Here is a 15,996-nt window from a genome sequence, read left to right as displayed (position 1 = left end):
GCCATTTTACGGGTTTCATACTAAAAAGCATCAGTTTTTCAAGATTTACTTTTACAATCCATTGATGGTCAAGAAAGCTGCAGAACTACTTCAGGTAATGAACTTCGCTCTGTATTGATCTGTCAGTATTGATGAGAATGACTCGAATTTTATGAACCACAGTGTTTTAAAAGTGTAGTTTTAAAGTTACCACAATTGACTCCCGTTTTGAAAGTGTAATTGGGAATTTTTGTTTAAATACTTTCAAAAAGTATTTGCTACACTTGTCAACCCTGAAATATTTTGATCTTTGCATTGTAATTCGAGGTTTAACATTAAATCTTGGGGTGTAATCTGCCAAGAAAGCTTAATCTAGTAGCCAGTATGTTTTCTCAAGTTCCTGTTAATATTTCCTAGGATATAATTTCAGAAAGTCCCTGATCTCATCCAGAAGACAGCAGATTCATTTGAGTGCTTTCTCTCTACTAAACTATCTTATGTCTCCACAAAGAATTATGTTACCATGGTTAGCATCTGATACATTTATTTAAAAAATTTCAGAGCAATCAATGATGAATACAAGATGGTCGTGTTAATTTATCATAAGAGTTTTTACTTTCATGACAGGGTCAAACTTGAAAATCCTTGTGTTTCAAGCTTCGTAGTGGATAATGCAGTAGTAACATTTTTTGATAGGAAATATTTCATTTGAAGCACAGTGAGGAAGAAACTCATTCCTGCCGGTCATTGCAGTCTGTTGTTAGAACAACATGTCTTAAAAGGTATATGTTACTGTTTTTCACAAATTTGAAGACATCTTCATTGTAGACTGCTATGTCTTTCAGCATTTAGTCTGTAAGCCTCTGTGAATTAACTGAGTGTCTCCACAATCCTGTATTTCCTGCTACACACTTCTTATCATTAAAATAATTAAATACCTTGACTAACAATTGTCACCTTGATCTCCGTAGGCGTGGTTAGGCCTATATAGTATGGTTGCGTGTAAATGATATGCACACTGAAGTCCACCTTGCTCCAACTGAGAAACTTGCTCAAGCCTAGAAACTCTTAATCGCTCATAGCGGAACGGATTGCCGCAATTCCATGCCGCTTGAACCCTTAACCCCCTTTTTTTTCTCAACACTCCTACCTCTCTAGCTCCATTTAAGAATCTGCTAGCAGAGGGATAAGAGATAGCACAAACATATGGACAGCATATTCATAAAAATCAAATAAAACAAACACAAAATTATAATACAATATTCAGCTGCAATGTTCAGCATTTGTAAGCCTGAAATTATTTCAGTGTCACTTTTTATCTGTAATTTTGCATTGTGTGGAACTTCTCAAAGCACTCGCCTGTATCTAATCCAGGCTTTTTTCTACATGTACTGCAGGGAAACACTGTCTCACATCGTAATTCAGTCTTGCTGTTCATTGTCATTTTTAGGATTACACCGAAAAATGCTTTGAATTCAGGAAGAGTAACATCTATCCACAACCTCCAAATAGTCTCACGTCTTAGGGGCGTAACATTTTGAATGTTTACACTGGCACATCCGTTAGTCTCGCGCACAATTTCCGACAATAACTCGTCATAATATCAATATAAATGGTCCTTCCGAGCCAAACTTGCATGTTCTTCAAGGAATGCCCACAAAGTCTGATTTCAAAGAGAATATAGCTTTACATGGCTTCAAATTGTCATCGAAAGATGGCAATTAGCTTACTGTACCTGTAATTCCTGTGTGCATAACCCGACAAAGGAGTTCTATTGGGAAGAAAATAATGTCATGCCTTGCCCGACAAAGGATCTATACGGGATATTCTCGTTGCCGGGGATGGCCCGCCGCGTGAGTGCTAAGGGTTAAATTCAAACAAACATTTGTGTATTTTTTTCTCATAAATGATCATTGCGGGAAAATTGTGGCTGAGGACTAGCAATTTTTTTATGAACGATGTGAGAAACGATAGTTCGAGGAACGATAGATGCAGGGAAATTTAACATTTAGTTTATATGGATCATTTTCGGAGCTAAATAAATTGAACGATGCATACGGGAAAATGACAGTTCCGGGAATGATACATCGAGTTCTGCTGTATTAATATTCCTTTCTCAAAAGTGAACTTTAAAAGAATAATGAGTTACTATCTTTACTATAGCTCATGGTTGTAATAATAACTTAGTAAATAAGATTTTTAATAAAATAAAGAATAAACCGGTTAATACACTCACAAAATCAACAAGGGAAAAAATAATTTTATCACATTCACCTTCAGTAGTAATAATTTAGATCAAATCACCAGTTTATTAAAAAAAAAAAAAACACAATCTCAGTGTTACCTTTAGAACAAATATTACCATCTCCAAAGCGAAAGATATTGGAGCACAGCATTGAATGGTGTGGCAATAGTGGTTGGCCTACGCTAACGCAACAACATCACAAGTGTCGGATAGGCTCAAGTCTGTCAAGATTGATTTAACGTCAATAACTGCCCATATCATATCTTGTTATGCACCTCAAACTGGATGCACAGAAAATGAGAAGGATGAGTTCTGGAAGTCCTGATGCCCATCTTGAAACAATTCCTCCAGATGAGTTCATTTTTCTTGGGGGAGACTTAAATGGACATGTCAGATCTCAACAGGATGGACATGGGCGTTGTCATGGAAGATATGGTCTTGGCACTTGAAACGATGCGGGATGTCGTATACTTGATTGTGAAGAGGCTCATGACCTAGTTGTGACCAACACATATTTCAAGAAAAGGATACCACATCTAGCTACATATATGAGTGGAGGTCATGCTACTCAGATCGATAACTGGATGGTTCGACAACAAGACCTGAAGATAGTAATGGATACCAAAGTGATTCCATATAACAGCATTGCCCCACAACACCGCTTGCTTGTTCTGGATATTCGAAAAAATGTCAAACGTCCTGACACACCTAAAACAGGACCTGAACGTATCAAGTGGTGGAAAATGAAGAACGAAATGAAGACAGCTTTAACCAACTTCTTAGTGAAGCCTGACCAGTCAGTCGAGGACATGTGGGAAGATGCTGCAAAACAGATACATCAGGCAGCAACAGTAACTCTTGGAAAAACAAAACCCTGGCGAAAATACATTGATAAACAGACCTGGTCGTGGGATGATGGAAGTCCAACAAGCTATCAAGGAGAAAAAGGTAGCCTGCAAAAGTTCGTTGTTACCAGGATCTTGACACACCAGCAGGAGAAAATAACGTTTATCGCCTAGCGAATTCCTGCAACTGTTCAACCCAGGACATTGGTTACATCATGCATATCAGGGGAGCTGACAACAAATTACAGTAGAAGTCCGTTATAGCGAGAATTCATAATGGCGAAAAATTTACTCGCTATAGCGGATTGTCGTTATAACCTATTTTTTGTAAAAGTCGGGAAAAACCCCATACACATTAAATTCAGTATGAAATGGCAATCAGTTTGTTCAAAATTTGAGTTTTCGCGGATCATTTTCACACTGCGGCTTACTTGTTTGTTGTTTTTCAAAATCCGATATTACGTGAAAATGTGTCTTTAATTTCATTCTGAAAAATAAATATTACCTTATTTCTCCGAATCCAAGACGACTACAACTTTTTCCTTCAAAAAATTTAATCAGGCTTAAAAAGTGCTTTGTAAAATCATATGAATGTCTTTTCTTATACAGTACGCATTTTTAGACTGTAGACGCCGAACACTGGCTTTAGTTATGCCGTATTTTTTGCGGCTGTAAATTATGCTTTATTTCATTGGGTTTAATAACCATTAACTTAAAATTGGTATCATAATATCGAAGGGAACTCGTTCAAAATTTGCTGGCAATACACTTTCCACGCGTCTCTACAATACTACGATCCACCGGGAAAATATTTTTGCTTACTATAAAACTGTTACTTTCACTCGGCGTCAGATATAACTGGCTGCCGCTAAACGCACGTCTTGCTTGCCAGATTCAGCCAACTTCAGCGGTAGCGATGTATAGGTCTTTATCGCGGACTTTGAAAGTCAACAAACGAGTTTATTGTGCCGCGGTATGGCAATTCCGCCCGTGCATTTTTGTGCACATACCTCACAATTTCATCTTCAACTTCTTTAAAGCGTCCTTGTTGCTGGCCACTGAATGCATTTTTTGTGCAGTACGCATTTTTAAGCTATCTTTGTCTTCACGGTAACGCCGAATATGGGCTTTAATTAGGTCTATGCCGCATTTTCTTGCGGCTGCACAATTATTATACATTTCCGAGTGTTTAATAGCCATTAACTTAAAATTGGCATCATCACATAGACGAGAACCTGTTGAAAATTTTCTGGCAATACCTGTTCCACGTATCTTTACAATACGGCGATCCATCACAAAAATATTCCTGCTGTCTATAAAACTTAATTTTACTAAGCGTCAGGTACAACGACGCGTTGTAACTCTGTTACTGATAGCCGTGGCCTTTCTAAGAATTCGAAGGCTCGCATGTTTTGATGCCTTTCTGCAGATTTGAGAAACGTTTTTGTAGAGGATAATAGAATGTCATTCTGTCTTCACTATTTTCCGAGATCCAGAGACGTTCACATAGGCACTGTACGACTGGTCGCTGTGGCTAGCAATGTAGGCCTATGATAAAGAGGCGCTCGTTTATTGTCAATGAGTTTTGTGTGTGCGCACAATTAAAATATCAAGGAAGGTTCAACCTTTTCAATACAAAACGTGTTGCATAAGATGTTCACAACATAATATTTATTAAATAGTTAGAACCGGTTTCGACGCTCATTGCGTCATCAGCTACAAAAATCACAAATCAAAAATCATCACATCATCATATTCTACTCAAGTTCTTCTAGCTTTTAAGAAAAAGCAGCCTACCATTTGTATTCAGCAATGCAAGAGTTATTAATGCAATTTTTATGACATGTACTTTGCCCATTGTGATTTTTGTAGCTGATGATGACGCAATGAGCGTTGAAACCGGTTCTAACTATTTAATAAATATTATGTTGTGAACATCTTATGCAACACGTTTTGTATTGAAAAGGTTGAACCTTCCTTGATATTTTAATTGTGAATCTCAGTTCTATACGGGAAAATGAAGTTTTTAACTTATTTTGTGTGTGCGCGCGGTGGAGGGAGGTGAAAGGAAACAGCGCGGTTACTGCGGTAGTTGCCAGTGAGGGTCATACTATCAGGCCGCGAATGCAAAACGACCCTTGATTTTTCACACGAGATTCTGAGGAAAAAAAAAAAAGTCATTGAAATGAGGTGGGGTAGGGGTGTAGACGAGTCTGAATTGAGTGAATTACAATAAGTACAAGGTTTAGGTAGGATAGCATGAGGAATGTAGTGGACCGTAGGTATAGGACACGAGGTAGGTAGCCGGTTCATATCACTGGATTCCTGTGGAATTATTAACAAGATATATTTACACACTTAAATACACAATGCAAGAGCACTCGCTACACATATTTAACCTCACATAAACTCCGAATGTGCTAGTTACATTGACTACTATGTCATCGTCCTCACTACACGACAGCCTGTCCGTATTTGCTTCATCACACACACTCCCCAAGTCTCGTCCCCCGAAGTGGCAGGTAGTTTACCGCATCCTTGTGGCAATACAAATAGCACTGTCCATCTGACCTCTGGTGAGGGCTTGCTAAATTAGGGCTAAATTAGAGTGGAAGCAAACAGGCAAATTTGAGTCTGGTGATCAAACATGCCGCCCAGCAAAAAAAGGGTTAAACACTTTTTTTCACATGGAAAGCACAAACGGAACAATTATGAAGAAAACTACAGTAAAAACAGACAATGTTCAGATATAGTATCTTTGAGAAGTGGGAAGTGGACAAAGTTTTGAAATGGCCCTTTTAAATACTCCAGAAGAAGTACGGATAGTGGCGACGCTTACCAACCATCAGCACCAGGGTAGACCTGATCAATTACTGTGAGCTTCCAACACAGTGGGGGGGTGTTGTCTTCCTTGACAATTACTAATGTGCCAGGTTGCACATTATTGTTTGATAGTGTCCATTTACTCTGCTGCTGCAGATGGGAGAGATAGTCTGTTGACCACACCTTCCAGAATCCTTGGAGCTGCCGTTGTAGTTGCTGCCATTTAGACAGTACATTGAGGCGTACATTACTCAGATCTGGTTCGGGAAGGGTAGTGATAGGTCTTCCAATAAGAAAGTGACCGGGAGTGATAGCAACTAGATCATCGGGATCATTGGATAAGGGGACTAGAGGCCTAGAGTTAAGACCTGCTTTGATTTGTGCTGTGAGTATTGCCAGTTCTTCAAAGGTAAGGAATGCCGTTCCCATCACTTGTCGAAGATGATGCTTGAATGATTTGACACCAGCCTCCCAAATGCCTCCAAAGTGTGGAGCCTGAGGCGGAATGAAGTGCCACTGAATGCCTTCAGTGCTAACGACTGTTGAGATCTCTCGTTGATGATGTTCTTCGTCGAACAATCTCTGCAGTTCCCGAAGTTCCTTGTCGGCGCCTACAAAGTTTCTGCCATTGTCCGAATATATGTGCGCAGGTCTCCCTCGTCGTGAGATGAAGCGTTTGAGAGCAGCAAGAAAGGCCTGGGTAGTCATGTTGCTAACAATTTCCAAGTGAATAGCCCTAGTAGCCAAACATACAAAAACTGCTACATAACATTTTAGCTTTGCACTGTTTTTACGAGAGCCTGATTTTATATACAATGGGCCGGCGTATTCAGTCCCGCAATGTAGGAATGGATTGGCAGGTGACACTCTGTAGTTTGGCAATTGACCCATTAGTTGCTGGGCATTTTTTGCCTTGAGCTTATGGCAGATAAGACAATGGTGTATGATTTTCCGAATGGTATTCCTTCCGTTTGTTATCCAGTATTGCTGTCGAAGAGAAGAAAGTAGCAATTGACACCCAGTGTGTAACATTCGTCGATGTTCGTTCTCGATAATCAATTTAGATGGTGACTTGGGGGTAAGATTATTTGATGCTGTTGGTTGAAAGGGAGCTCTGATTGTTGTAATCCGCCCCCAACTCAAAGAAGTCCTTGCTCGCAGAGAAATGGATTAAGGGATATAAGCTTGCTCTTCTTACTAATCGCCTTTGTAGTCCGAAGGGCATCAATCTCTGCACCCTATGCTGATGCTTGGCCACTCTTGATACATGCATATAGTCCACAACGTAACTCTTGACGGTCTAATTCGCTAGTCTTTCTTTCCGTAGGACGAAGTTTGGCATTGGCGGAAAATCTGAGGCAGTATGCTCTCACCCTCTGTAGTCGTGCAAGCTTAGAGAATCGCTCCATGAACTCATCTTCAGGTTGAAGCGCTAAGAGACTGACCACTGGCTTCCACTGTTCTGGAATGTCCTGAGTCTCCCCAGAAGGGATTGAATCAGGCCATGACAGAGTATCCTCCACAAGCCACGGTGGTCCATTCCACCAGAGTGATTTAGCGATAAGGGTGTCTGGGGTGAGTAATCGTGAAATCAGATCTGCAGGATTATCTCCTGAAGCAACGTGCTTCCAATCTGCAATTGATGTGCTGTCTTGAATCTCTGCAACTCTGTTGGCAATGAAAGTTTTCTACCTTGTAGGCGATGCTGCAATCCATGAAAGAACTATAGTCTAATCTGTCCATGAATGGATGCTGCTAATAGACAAATTTAAGATTGATGTCACCTTCTTGAGAAGACGAGCTAGAAGCAATGCTCCACATAACTCTTAGACGAGGAAGGGGGCGACCTTTGACTTAGCGCATAGTAGCCGTGTGATACACTCACCCTATTGATTTTCCGATCTTATATCTAGAGTGTTAAGGCAAAAGAGTATAAGTCAAAAAAGTTAAATTTTCAGGAGAGCCTTTTTTTTTGTTCAGAGGTTAATCTTTACTTATTTATAAAAGAATTGTTTCATATTATAGCATTTGATGTTCTGCATAATCTACCATGATAAATTTTTATATTTACATATTAAAAAATGTAATATGTGACTTATATTATCATGATCATATCCATAGTGTGACTTATACTTATATGACGAAAGGAAATGTATCTATTGTTTCTGAAGTTCCAATCATACTTTCATTGGGAAATAAAATACGGATGATTTTATAAAATTGCCAAAGGCAAATTAGGGTAAAAGCACCAGTCATTGACACCCTTAAGAAAAATGTATACACTACTTCATTTAATTCTACTTCCATTTCATTTTCGTTTGAACTTCCTTTCATAGTGTGAATATAATCTACAATTCTTTATTTATCTAGGATATATTTGTTCTAACTGTAATGTTAGCAGTTAACTGGATATTTTTCTTTGTTTCAAACACGAAATCTTAACCAGTCATTGACATGCTACAAAAACTTAAAACACCAATAGGTGACACAGTAGAGAACCAATGGTTGACAGTTAAGAAAATTAAAACCAAATACATCATCATCATTCTTATTATGAATTGCAGCATAGGAATATAACGTTAGAACATGAAATAAACTCAATTCTTTAAAACTTTAAGTGCTATCTTGTTCTCATTCAAATTAAATTTTGAAATAACATTTACATTAAGATTTTTATTTCCAGAAGGAAATTCATGGTCTAACACAGTGGATGGATTCCAAGGCACCAAACTGCACTTCCTAAAGCCGTTCTGGATGGCTGTGGAGAGGATGTCATTAAGCACCGATTTTAAAATCTGTGCTAAATCTTTCTTTTTCAAGATCAGTGAATCCATATTTTCTGTTCTCCATGAATTGACATTCTGCTTCAGCAGCCTTTCAATTATCTGAAAACAGAAACATCTATCGATTGGATGAGATGCGTTGCGTTGGGCTATGGGAATGATGCCCTTTTTCTGCGAAAAATTCACTAGTGTGAAAAGCCATGTGTGAGGAATGGCCATCAAGGAAAAGAATCGCAGGAGGATCAATAGTACTGCCATTGAGCCATGGGTAAAATGCGTTGTTGGTGACAAATTCATAAAAAATTGCTCCAGTCATCCACCCACTTTATGAACGGCCTATTCACCAATCTGAGAGAATGCTGGCTGCAATTTCTGATGGCATCATTTCATATTTAAACGCAATTAATGGATGGGCTATCACACCTGCTGCACTGGCCATTGTTATGACAGTTAAACATTCCTTTTCACCTGGATTTACATTTTGGTAAATATTTTTTTTCCTTTCTTTGCTAAAATTTTTCCTCCTTTCGGATTCCAAAACATCCTCGTCTCGTCTGCATTAAAAACCCTTACTGAATTATCTAGTACGTCCAAAACATTTTTATCATGCAGGTAATTATATATTTCTTTGTACCAATTTTGCAGGACTTCGGCTGACACCGATGCTTTGATGTTGTTAGCTTTTCTGGTGCTCGTAATGAGATTGTGGGGTGCCTGTTGAATAGTGATTTAAACCATTGCGGCCAGATTTGAACTGGGACTTCCTGTTTAATCTATTAAAAGTTGTTGAACACTGCTTATTAACGCCTCTTTCACAGTTGGAAAACCGGCCTTTGCCAAGGATTGAATCCAGTTCCCAAGCACATCTTCCTCCTCTAGTATAAAAGGGGTTTTGGCCCATTCGGGATTTTGTAATTTTGCCCTGTACCCTATACATCAGGGTCATTCTTGGTACTTCGTGCCTTTTAGCTGCTGATTTCACCGAAGATCCATTTCTAACATTCTCCGTTGCTTGCTCCATTTGTTCCGGAGCATAATTAAGAATTTTCTCCCCTTTTTAGTCATTTTGTGGCCTAAAACGAAAGATAGTACATTAGATTAAACTCCAAAACCTTAATAGCCTAAAACATTGATAACCTAGGCTAATAAGTAAATAACTATTTAGGAATCAATCAATCACCAATAGTTGACACCTAAAAACCTTAAGTTGACACCCCTGTCATCTTTTGGTACGGCTCATTCAATTTCACTAAAATATCTACCAAAATATTCAGAATTTAAAGCATATTCTACCAGTAACAACAGGATTTCAAATTTAAGTTAGGTAGGAAACACCTATTATTGACAGGGGGTGTCAGTGAAAGGTTACAGGCGTATTTCAATAAACCAATAATTGACACCCTAACGGAACATTATTTCCTCCCGCCTTTTTTCATATTGAAAACGAAAATGAGAACAACTACTGTTGAACTTTCCGACTACATGACAGGATTTACTTAAATAAGCTAGGCTAGGGGCTTTTACGTCGCGCCGACACAGATAGGTCTTATGGTGACGATGGGATAGGAAAGGCCTAGGAGTTGGAAAGAAGCGGCCGTGGCCTTAATTAAGGTACAGCCCCAGTATTTGCCTGGTGTGAAAATGGGAAACCACGGAAAACCATTTTCAGGGCTGCCGATAGTGGGATTCGAACCTACTATCTCCCGGATGCAAGCTCACAGCCACGCGCCTCTACGCGCACGGCCAACTCGCCCGGTTTACTTAAATAAGTGAACAAGAGGAATTATAATCAGTGAAACACACTCACCTGCTTAACAAATCTGAGAAGGAAAGCATGTGCTGTTAAATCTTGTAACAGGCGTCATCACTAAACTACGCCTATCTCCGACTCTAAACGCATCATCTGATTAGTTCCTCAGCCATTACCGCCAGAGGGTTGCAGCGTAGTTATCACCGAAATTTGAACTCTCATGTCTTGTCACACTCCTTATGTTTACTAAGTATTCCCTATGGTGTCAAGAACGGGTGACCCTGTCAATGACTGGTGCTTTTACCCTAAGGTATCGATTAGGTGGTTAAATAATTCTTTGATTCTTAGATCTCCATGTATACCTTTTGGGAATGTAATGTTCTTTGGTAATGTTTTGCTGGTAATATTTTGCATTTAAATATAACGTTCAGAGGTAGTTTACAGCCGTCAGCAGTAATGGTCAACATCACTGAACAACTTAACTTTTCATTGCCGGTAGTTTAGAACACTTGCTGTTCCTTTGTCAGAACAGTAGTGTTCCTTGGTATGTCAAACACGTGTGTGTGTTTATCACAGCATTCATTAGGCCGTTTCTGGCACAAAGACTTTTTTCTGCCCATGGGTTTTCTGCCACAATGGCAGTTTGTTGAGCCACATAAACAGAGTAACCCACCTGTGCCTTGCCTTGAATAAGTTTCCTGGAATATCATGGGATTGCACAATTTCCCTTGCTTTCAGTTGTAACATTTTGTGAGAAACACTGCAACCGTTGTTCTACATCTCTCTCTCTCCTATTCCACCCTCCTGTGGGTGGGGGCGGTAGAATAACATCCACGGTATCCCCTGCCTGTCATAAGAGGTGACTAAAAGGGACCCCAGGGGCTCTGAACTTTGGAGCGTGGGTTGGCGACCACGGGGCCATCAGCTGAGTCCGGCATTGCTTCCACTTGTGCCAGGCTCCTCACTTTCATCTATCCTATCCGACCTCCCTTGGTCAACTCTTGTTCTTTTCCGATCCCGACGCTATTAGGTTTGCAAGGGCTAGGGAGTCTTTCATTTTCATGCCCTTCGTGGCCCTTGCCTTCCTTTGGCCGAAATCTTCATTTTTGAAGTGTTGGATCCCTTCCATTTTTTCCCTCTGATTAGTGTTATATAGAGGATGGTTGCCTAGTTGTACTTCCTCGTAAAACAATAATCACCACCATCACCATCATCTCCTATTCCAGTAATGTTTCCTCAACACCCGGGAACTTGCACTGTTTTGGGCCACAAAATATCACTTGCTGCTTTATCAAATTTCTCACTTTTTTTTTTTGCTCAAACAGAAAACCCATGACCCGGTACTCTGTTATCATTTTCTTCCATGAATTTCACAACTTTTTAGCTTGAATGAAGCCGTGTAACTGTTAACTTTCCCTATGACAAATATTGACTAACAAGCTCCACATGGTTGATTTCAGACTGTGCAGGGCAGTGGCTCTTTCCGTTTGTTATTGCAGATGCACATTCTTGTGACAAACCTACGAATTGGATGTGTGGCTCAAACGTTTATGTGAATATTCAGTCAGGGAATTAGGGTAACGTATCCACAAAGACACACACGAGATGCTGTCAGTTGGTATAATTATTTTATTCACATCTATTTACTAATTAAACACACACATAACCTTAATCACTGCTGCCACAAACAAAACACTCACATCACAAAGCCGCCATTTTAAAAACAAGTGCCAATCGCTGCACATGGATATTAAAACCTTGAAACACAGTTGAAACAGTTGACTACCGACTGCCTACATCAGCATGTCGGTTAACCACAACACGTGATCACCAGTGAAACTCATGCTAAACAATAACTTGTCAACCAATAACTCTTTGTCACCGTCAAGATCGTCTCCTTGTATATGTCCTGGCCAGGCTTCAAAGAATATACGACCAAGCTTGATAGCTGCAGTCGCTTAAGTGCGGCCAGTATTCGGGAGATAGTAGGTTCGAACCCCACTGTCGGCAGCCCTGAAGATGGTTTTCCCTGGTTTCTCATTTTCACACCAGGCAAATGCTGGGGCTGTACCTTAATTAAGGCCACGGCCGCTTCCTTCCCACTCCTAGCCCTTTCCTATCCCATCGTCGCCATAAGACCTATCTGTGTCAGTGCGACGTAAAACAACTAGCAGAGAAGTAATATACGTTACAAGAAATACCTTCTCGAAAACTCTAGAGCGAGTAAAATTCTTTCAAGAAGACTAGTTACTTGTAACTCTAGAGTGCCCAATACATAGACTTATGGCCGGTTTCTGGAATGACAGTTATCTGTAGATGCGTAGTTATCAGTGACTTAACATAGTGATATGTTTAAAACGAGTTTCCGAAACAACAGTTATCGGCTTTTTCACAGTTATCTGCGCAACGACTGGTAAATGCAGCTAGTGCTGTAGTTACCTCTATGTTAGAACTGATTCCAACATATACAGCTATGAGGCGCCACTCGTACAAGGTCTTATATTAGTTTTGTAAACATTAATATGTGATAATGAACTGGTTATAATATATTTACAGTCATTCATTGTAGTTTTAACGAGCTTGGGTGTGCAGGAGTCGACATTATTTTGGTCAGTACATTTACTTCCACGTTATCACTGGCTTTTAGTCACTGATTCCACTTAAATGGTATCATCTGTCCCTGTCATCTGTTTAGATTATAGTCTTCTCGTAGTATGATTCCTCTAATGTAGATGTATCTTGCAATACGAGAAATGAATCGTCAAATGAAACAGAACTCGAATCAAATGGATTTTCATCAGGCTCAAATTGATCTTTCTGTGTACAGTAGAATTAATGTTGAGATCTCTTTCGTCAGGCTTTGATTCATGTGTCCCACCAACACTTAGTTAACACCCAGTCTGAAATTATGGAATATTTACATTTGTATTAAATAATAAATATCTTAGGTACCGGTATGCATTTAATATAAGCCTGCTGAGTACTAAATATCGATTTTTCATTGCTTTTTTAATGTTACTATATTCTTTAACCGGTGACGTGAGGTCTCATAGCCTCCCAGTAAACATAAAACATCTGGACTTAATTAAAAATCTTGCAAGGAGCTGTAGGTTATGTCATCTTCTTATCTGTGTCAATACACTTCACACCGTAGGTCAGGGTTAGCTCGTTAGGTTCGATTGAAATTCTCAAGTGGACTTCACGTCGGCAGTTACGAGAGTATTTTTGTCAATGCATGTTGCGTGCTCAGTGTAAGTAAAACATCTCAAATTACTAGTCCATTGCAGTTATTATGAACTACAAATTCTCATTTTGAGGAGTACATTAGGGAACTACAGTACTGATGAACAATTGAGTGATATGGCTATTTTCTGTTGGCTGTTGGAGATCGCAGATTGTAATGCTTTCGTGTTGTAAAAGTTGTGCCATGAAAGCCCGAAACAAATGGAATTCTTGAAGGGTTTGGCATCTGATCAGGTGAAATTACATGTCAAAGAAGAATGATAAATGAGTGAGTTCCCAGAGAGATACGAACGGGAATAAGCAACATTTTGTACTTAAGACTCAGCGTCGAGATACGGAAGAAAAACTGAAGAAACGGCAATCTTACCGTACATATCCAGCATCCTTGAAGACAAAAACGGTATATGCGTGTTTTAAGTAAGAGTTTACGATTTGTTTGCAATCTACAAAAAAATCTGCAACAGTTGCAGCGGGAACAAATGGATATCGCACCATCAGTGTAGAACTTCAGTGCCGGAATGATAGGTTCCCAAGTGTGCTGCATGTTTTCATTTATGGATTTTTTTCGTTCACGCTTGTTATGTTCTGGATCAGTGAAAGGTGATCTGTTTGGAAATTGCTGTGTATTTTTATAATTTTACTGACGACAACGATCAAGGTGAAATTTAAACGATGACTGCGTACTGTGAATAAGAAAGAACGGGGAATGTATATAATGTTTGCATTATTTGATCGTACATACTGTATATTCATATTATGAGAGATTATTACATGCTAATCAGATTGACTGAGGTGACTGTGTACATATTTGCTAACCATTTTTCATTGTAGAAACTTCTGCTAGTAAAAGTAACTAGATATAACCAAAATAACCCTAAAATCAATTGCGTAGAGACATCTATTGGAGGACGACAGATACTAAACATGACGATAACTGCACTGTTTATTACCAGGGCTTAAAAATCTGGATTTAAGTTTCCGGAAACTCATTAAAGTTAACAGTGCAGTTAAAGTTACAAGCACATTTAGGTAACTCACAGGTAAGTGTGGTGTACCTGAAACCGGCCGTTAGTGGATAGAATATTCTCAGTCGTTCTAGTGCCTATTACCATTCTGGAAGTTACAGTGTGTTTCACAATATTATGGATTACAAATTATATATACAAGTAAGAATGAATTATATACAGGTTCTTACATATACAGTGCATGTTTCATGACATCATCTCACAAACAACACGATCGTATAATAATAATAATAATAATAATAATAATAATAATAATAATAATAATAATACAAATACAAATACTAACTGGATGAACACTTCATAGCCATACATATAATAATAATAATCATAATAATAATAATAATAATAATAATAATAATAATAATAATAATTCAAGCTCAATACTTGTATCCCATGGGTGGGAGAATATTGTTTATCGCACTTGCATCAAGGGATGCGACTTATATGCGAGTAAATGCGGTACTATTTTTCTAATAATAAAATTTACTGTCATAAATATTGTTCTGTGTGAACTGATTAGGAGGCAGATCAGTTAGATTCCGTAATAGGGACAGCTATCTGTTGGATATTCTCTCACCGAGCAAGTGGTCGTGCAGTGAGGGTCGCACAGCTGTGAGCTTGCATTCGGGAGATAGTGGGTTTGAACCCCACTGTCGGCAGCCCTGAAGATGGTTTTCCGTGGTTTCCCATTTTTACACCAGGCAAATGCTGGGGCTGTACCTTAATGAAGGCGACAGCTGCTACCTTCCCAATCTCCCACCCTTCCGTTGCCAAAACCTTTGATGTGTTAGTGCGACGTTAAACAAATATGGAAAAAAAAAAGAAGATATTCTCTCTCTGCCAGTTCCTTGATTTGTGATGCCTGCCATGTTTGCTCTAAACTATGATTGATGTGAAAATCTTAGTTGTGATAGGTAGGTTGTAGTGAGATAGATATATGCTGAGGTGATGTGACCAAGGCCATCTATAGTCAGGCATCTCATTTGTGTTTTCCTTCTTCATGATATTAACATTTCAACACTTCGATAATTTACATGCTTTGAAACAGAAACACATTACATCAGGCTTCCTTTCAGCTGTACAGATCATCACATTAACCACTTCATAAGACAATTTATGACATTATAAACACCACCTACAGGGTACTTTATGAATGAGAATTTTATTAAGAGCTACGAATGTTACTCATTTAATATTGATGTGTCTATAACTGTTTAGGCAGTGTATTAACAACAGCATAGCTCAAAACAAGGTATTAAACGAATATCCTAATGTTTCAAAGTCCCGGTTTTGTGTAAAATGT

At 39.0% G+C, this 15,996-nt stretch overlaps 1 protein-coding gene across 1 annotated transcript in view; it reads left to right on the top strand.

The window, feature by feature from the left end:
- The window catches only part of PolZ1 (DNA polymerase zeta catalytic subunit), a 409,350-nt gene that overhangs the window by 33,088 nt on the left and 360,266 nt on the right, over positions 1–15,996 (top strand). The window contains exon 4 of the mRNA XM_067138984.2: positions 1–94. Coding sequence (XP_066995085.2) covers positions 1–94 — 94 coding nt within the window. The remainder of the gene's footprint in view (positions 95–15,996) is intronic.

This window comes from Anabrus simplex, chromosome 1 (genome assembly GCF_040414725.1).
Source record: "Anabrus simplex isolate iqAnaSimp1 chromosome 1, ASM4041472v1, whole genome shotgun sequence".
NCBI classification, from domain to species: Eukaryota; Metazoa; Arthropoda; class Insecta; order Orthoptera; family Tettigoniidae; genus Anabrus; species Anabrus simplex.
This window is presented reverse-complemented; position numbering and strand designations above follow the sequence as displayed.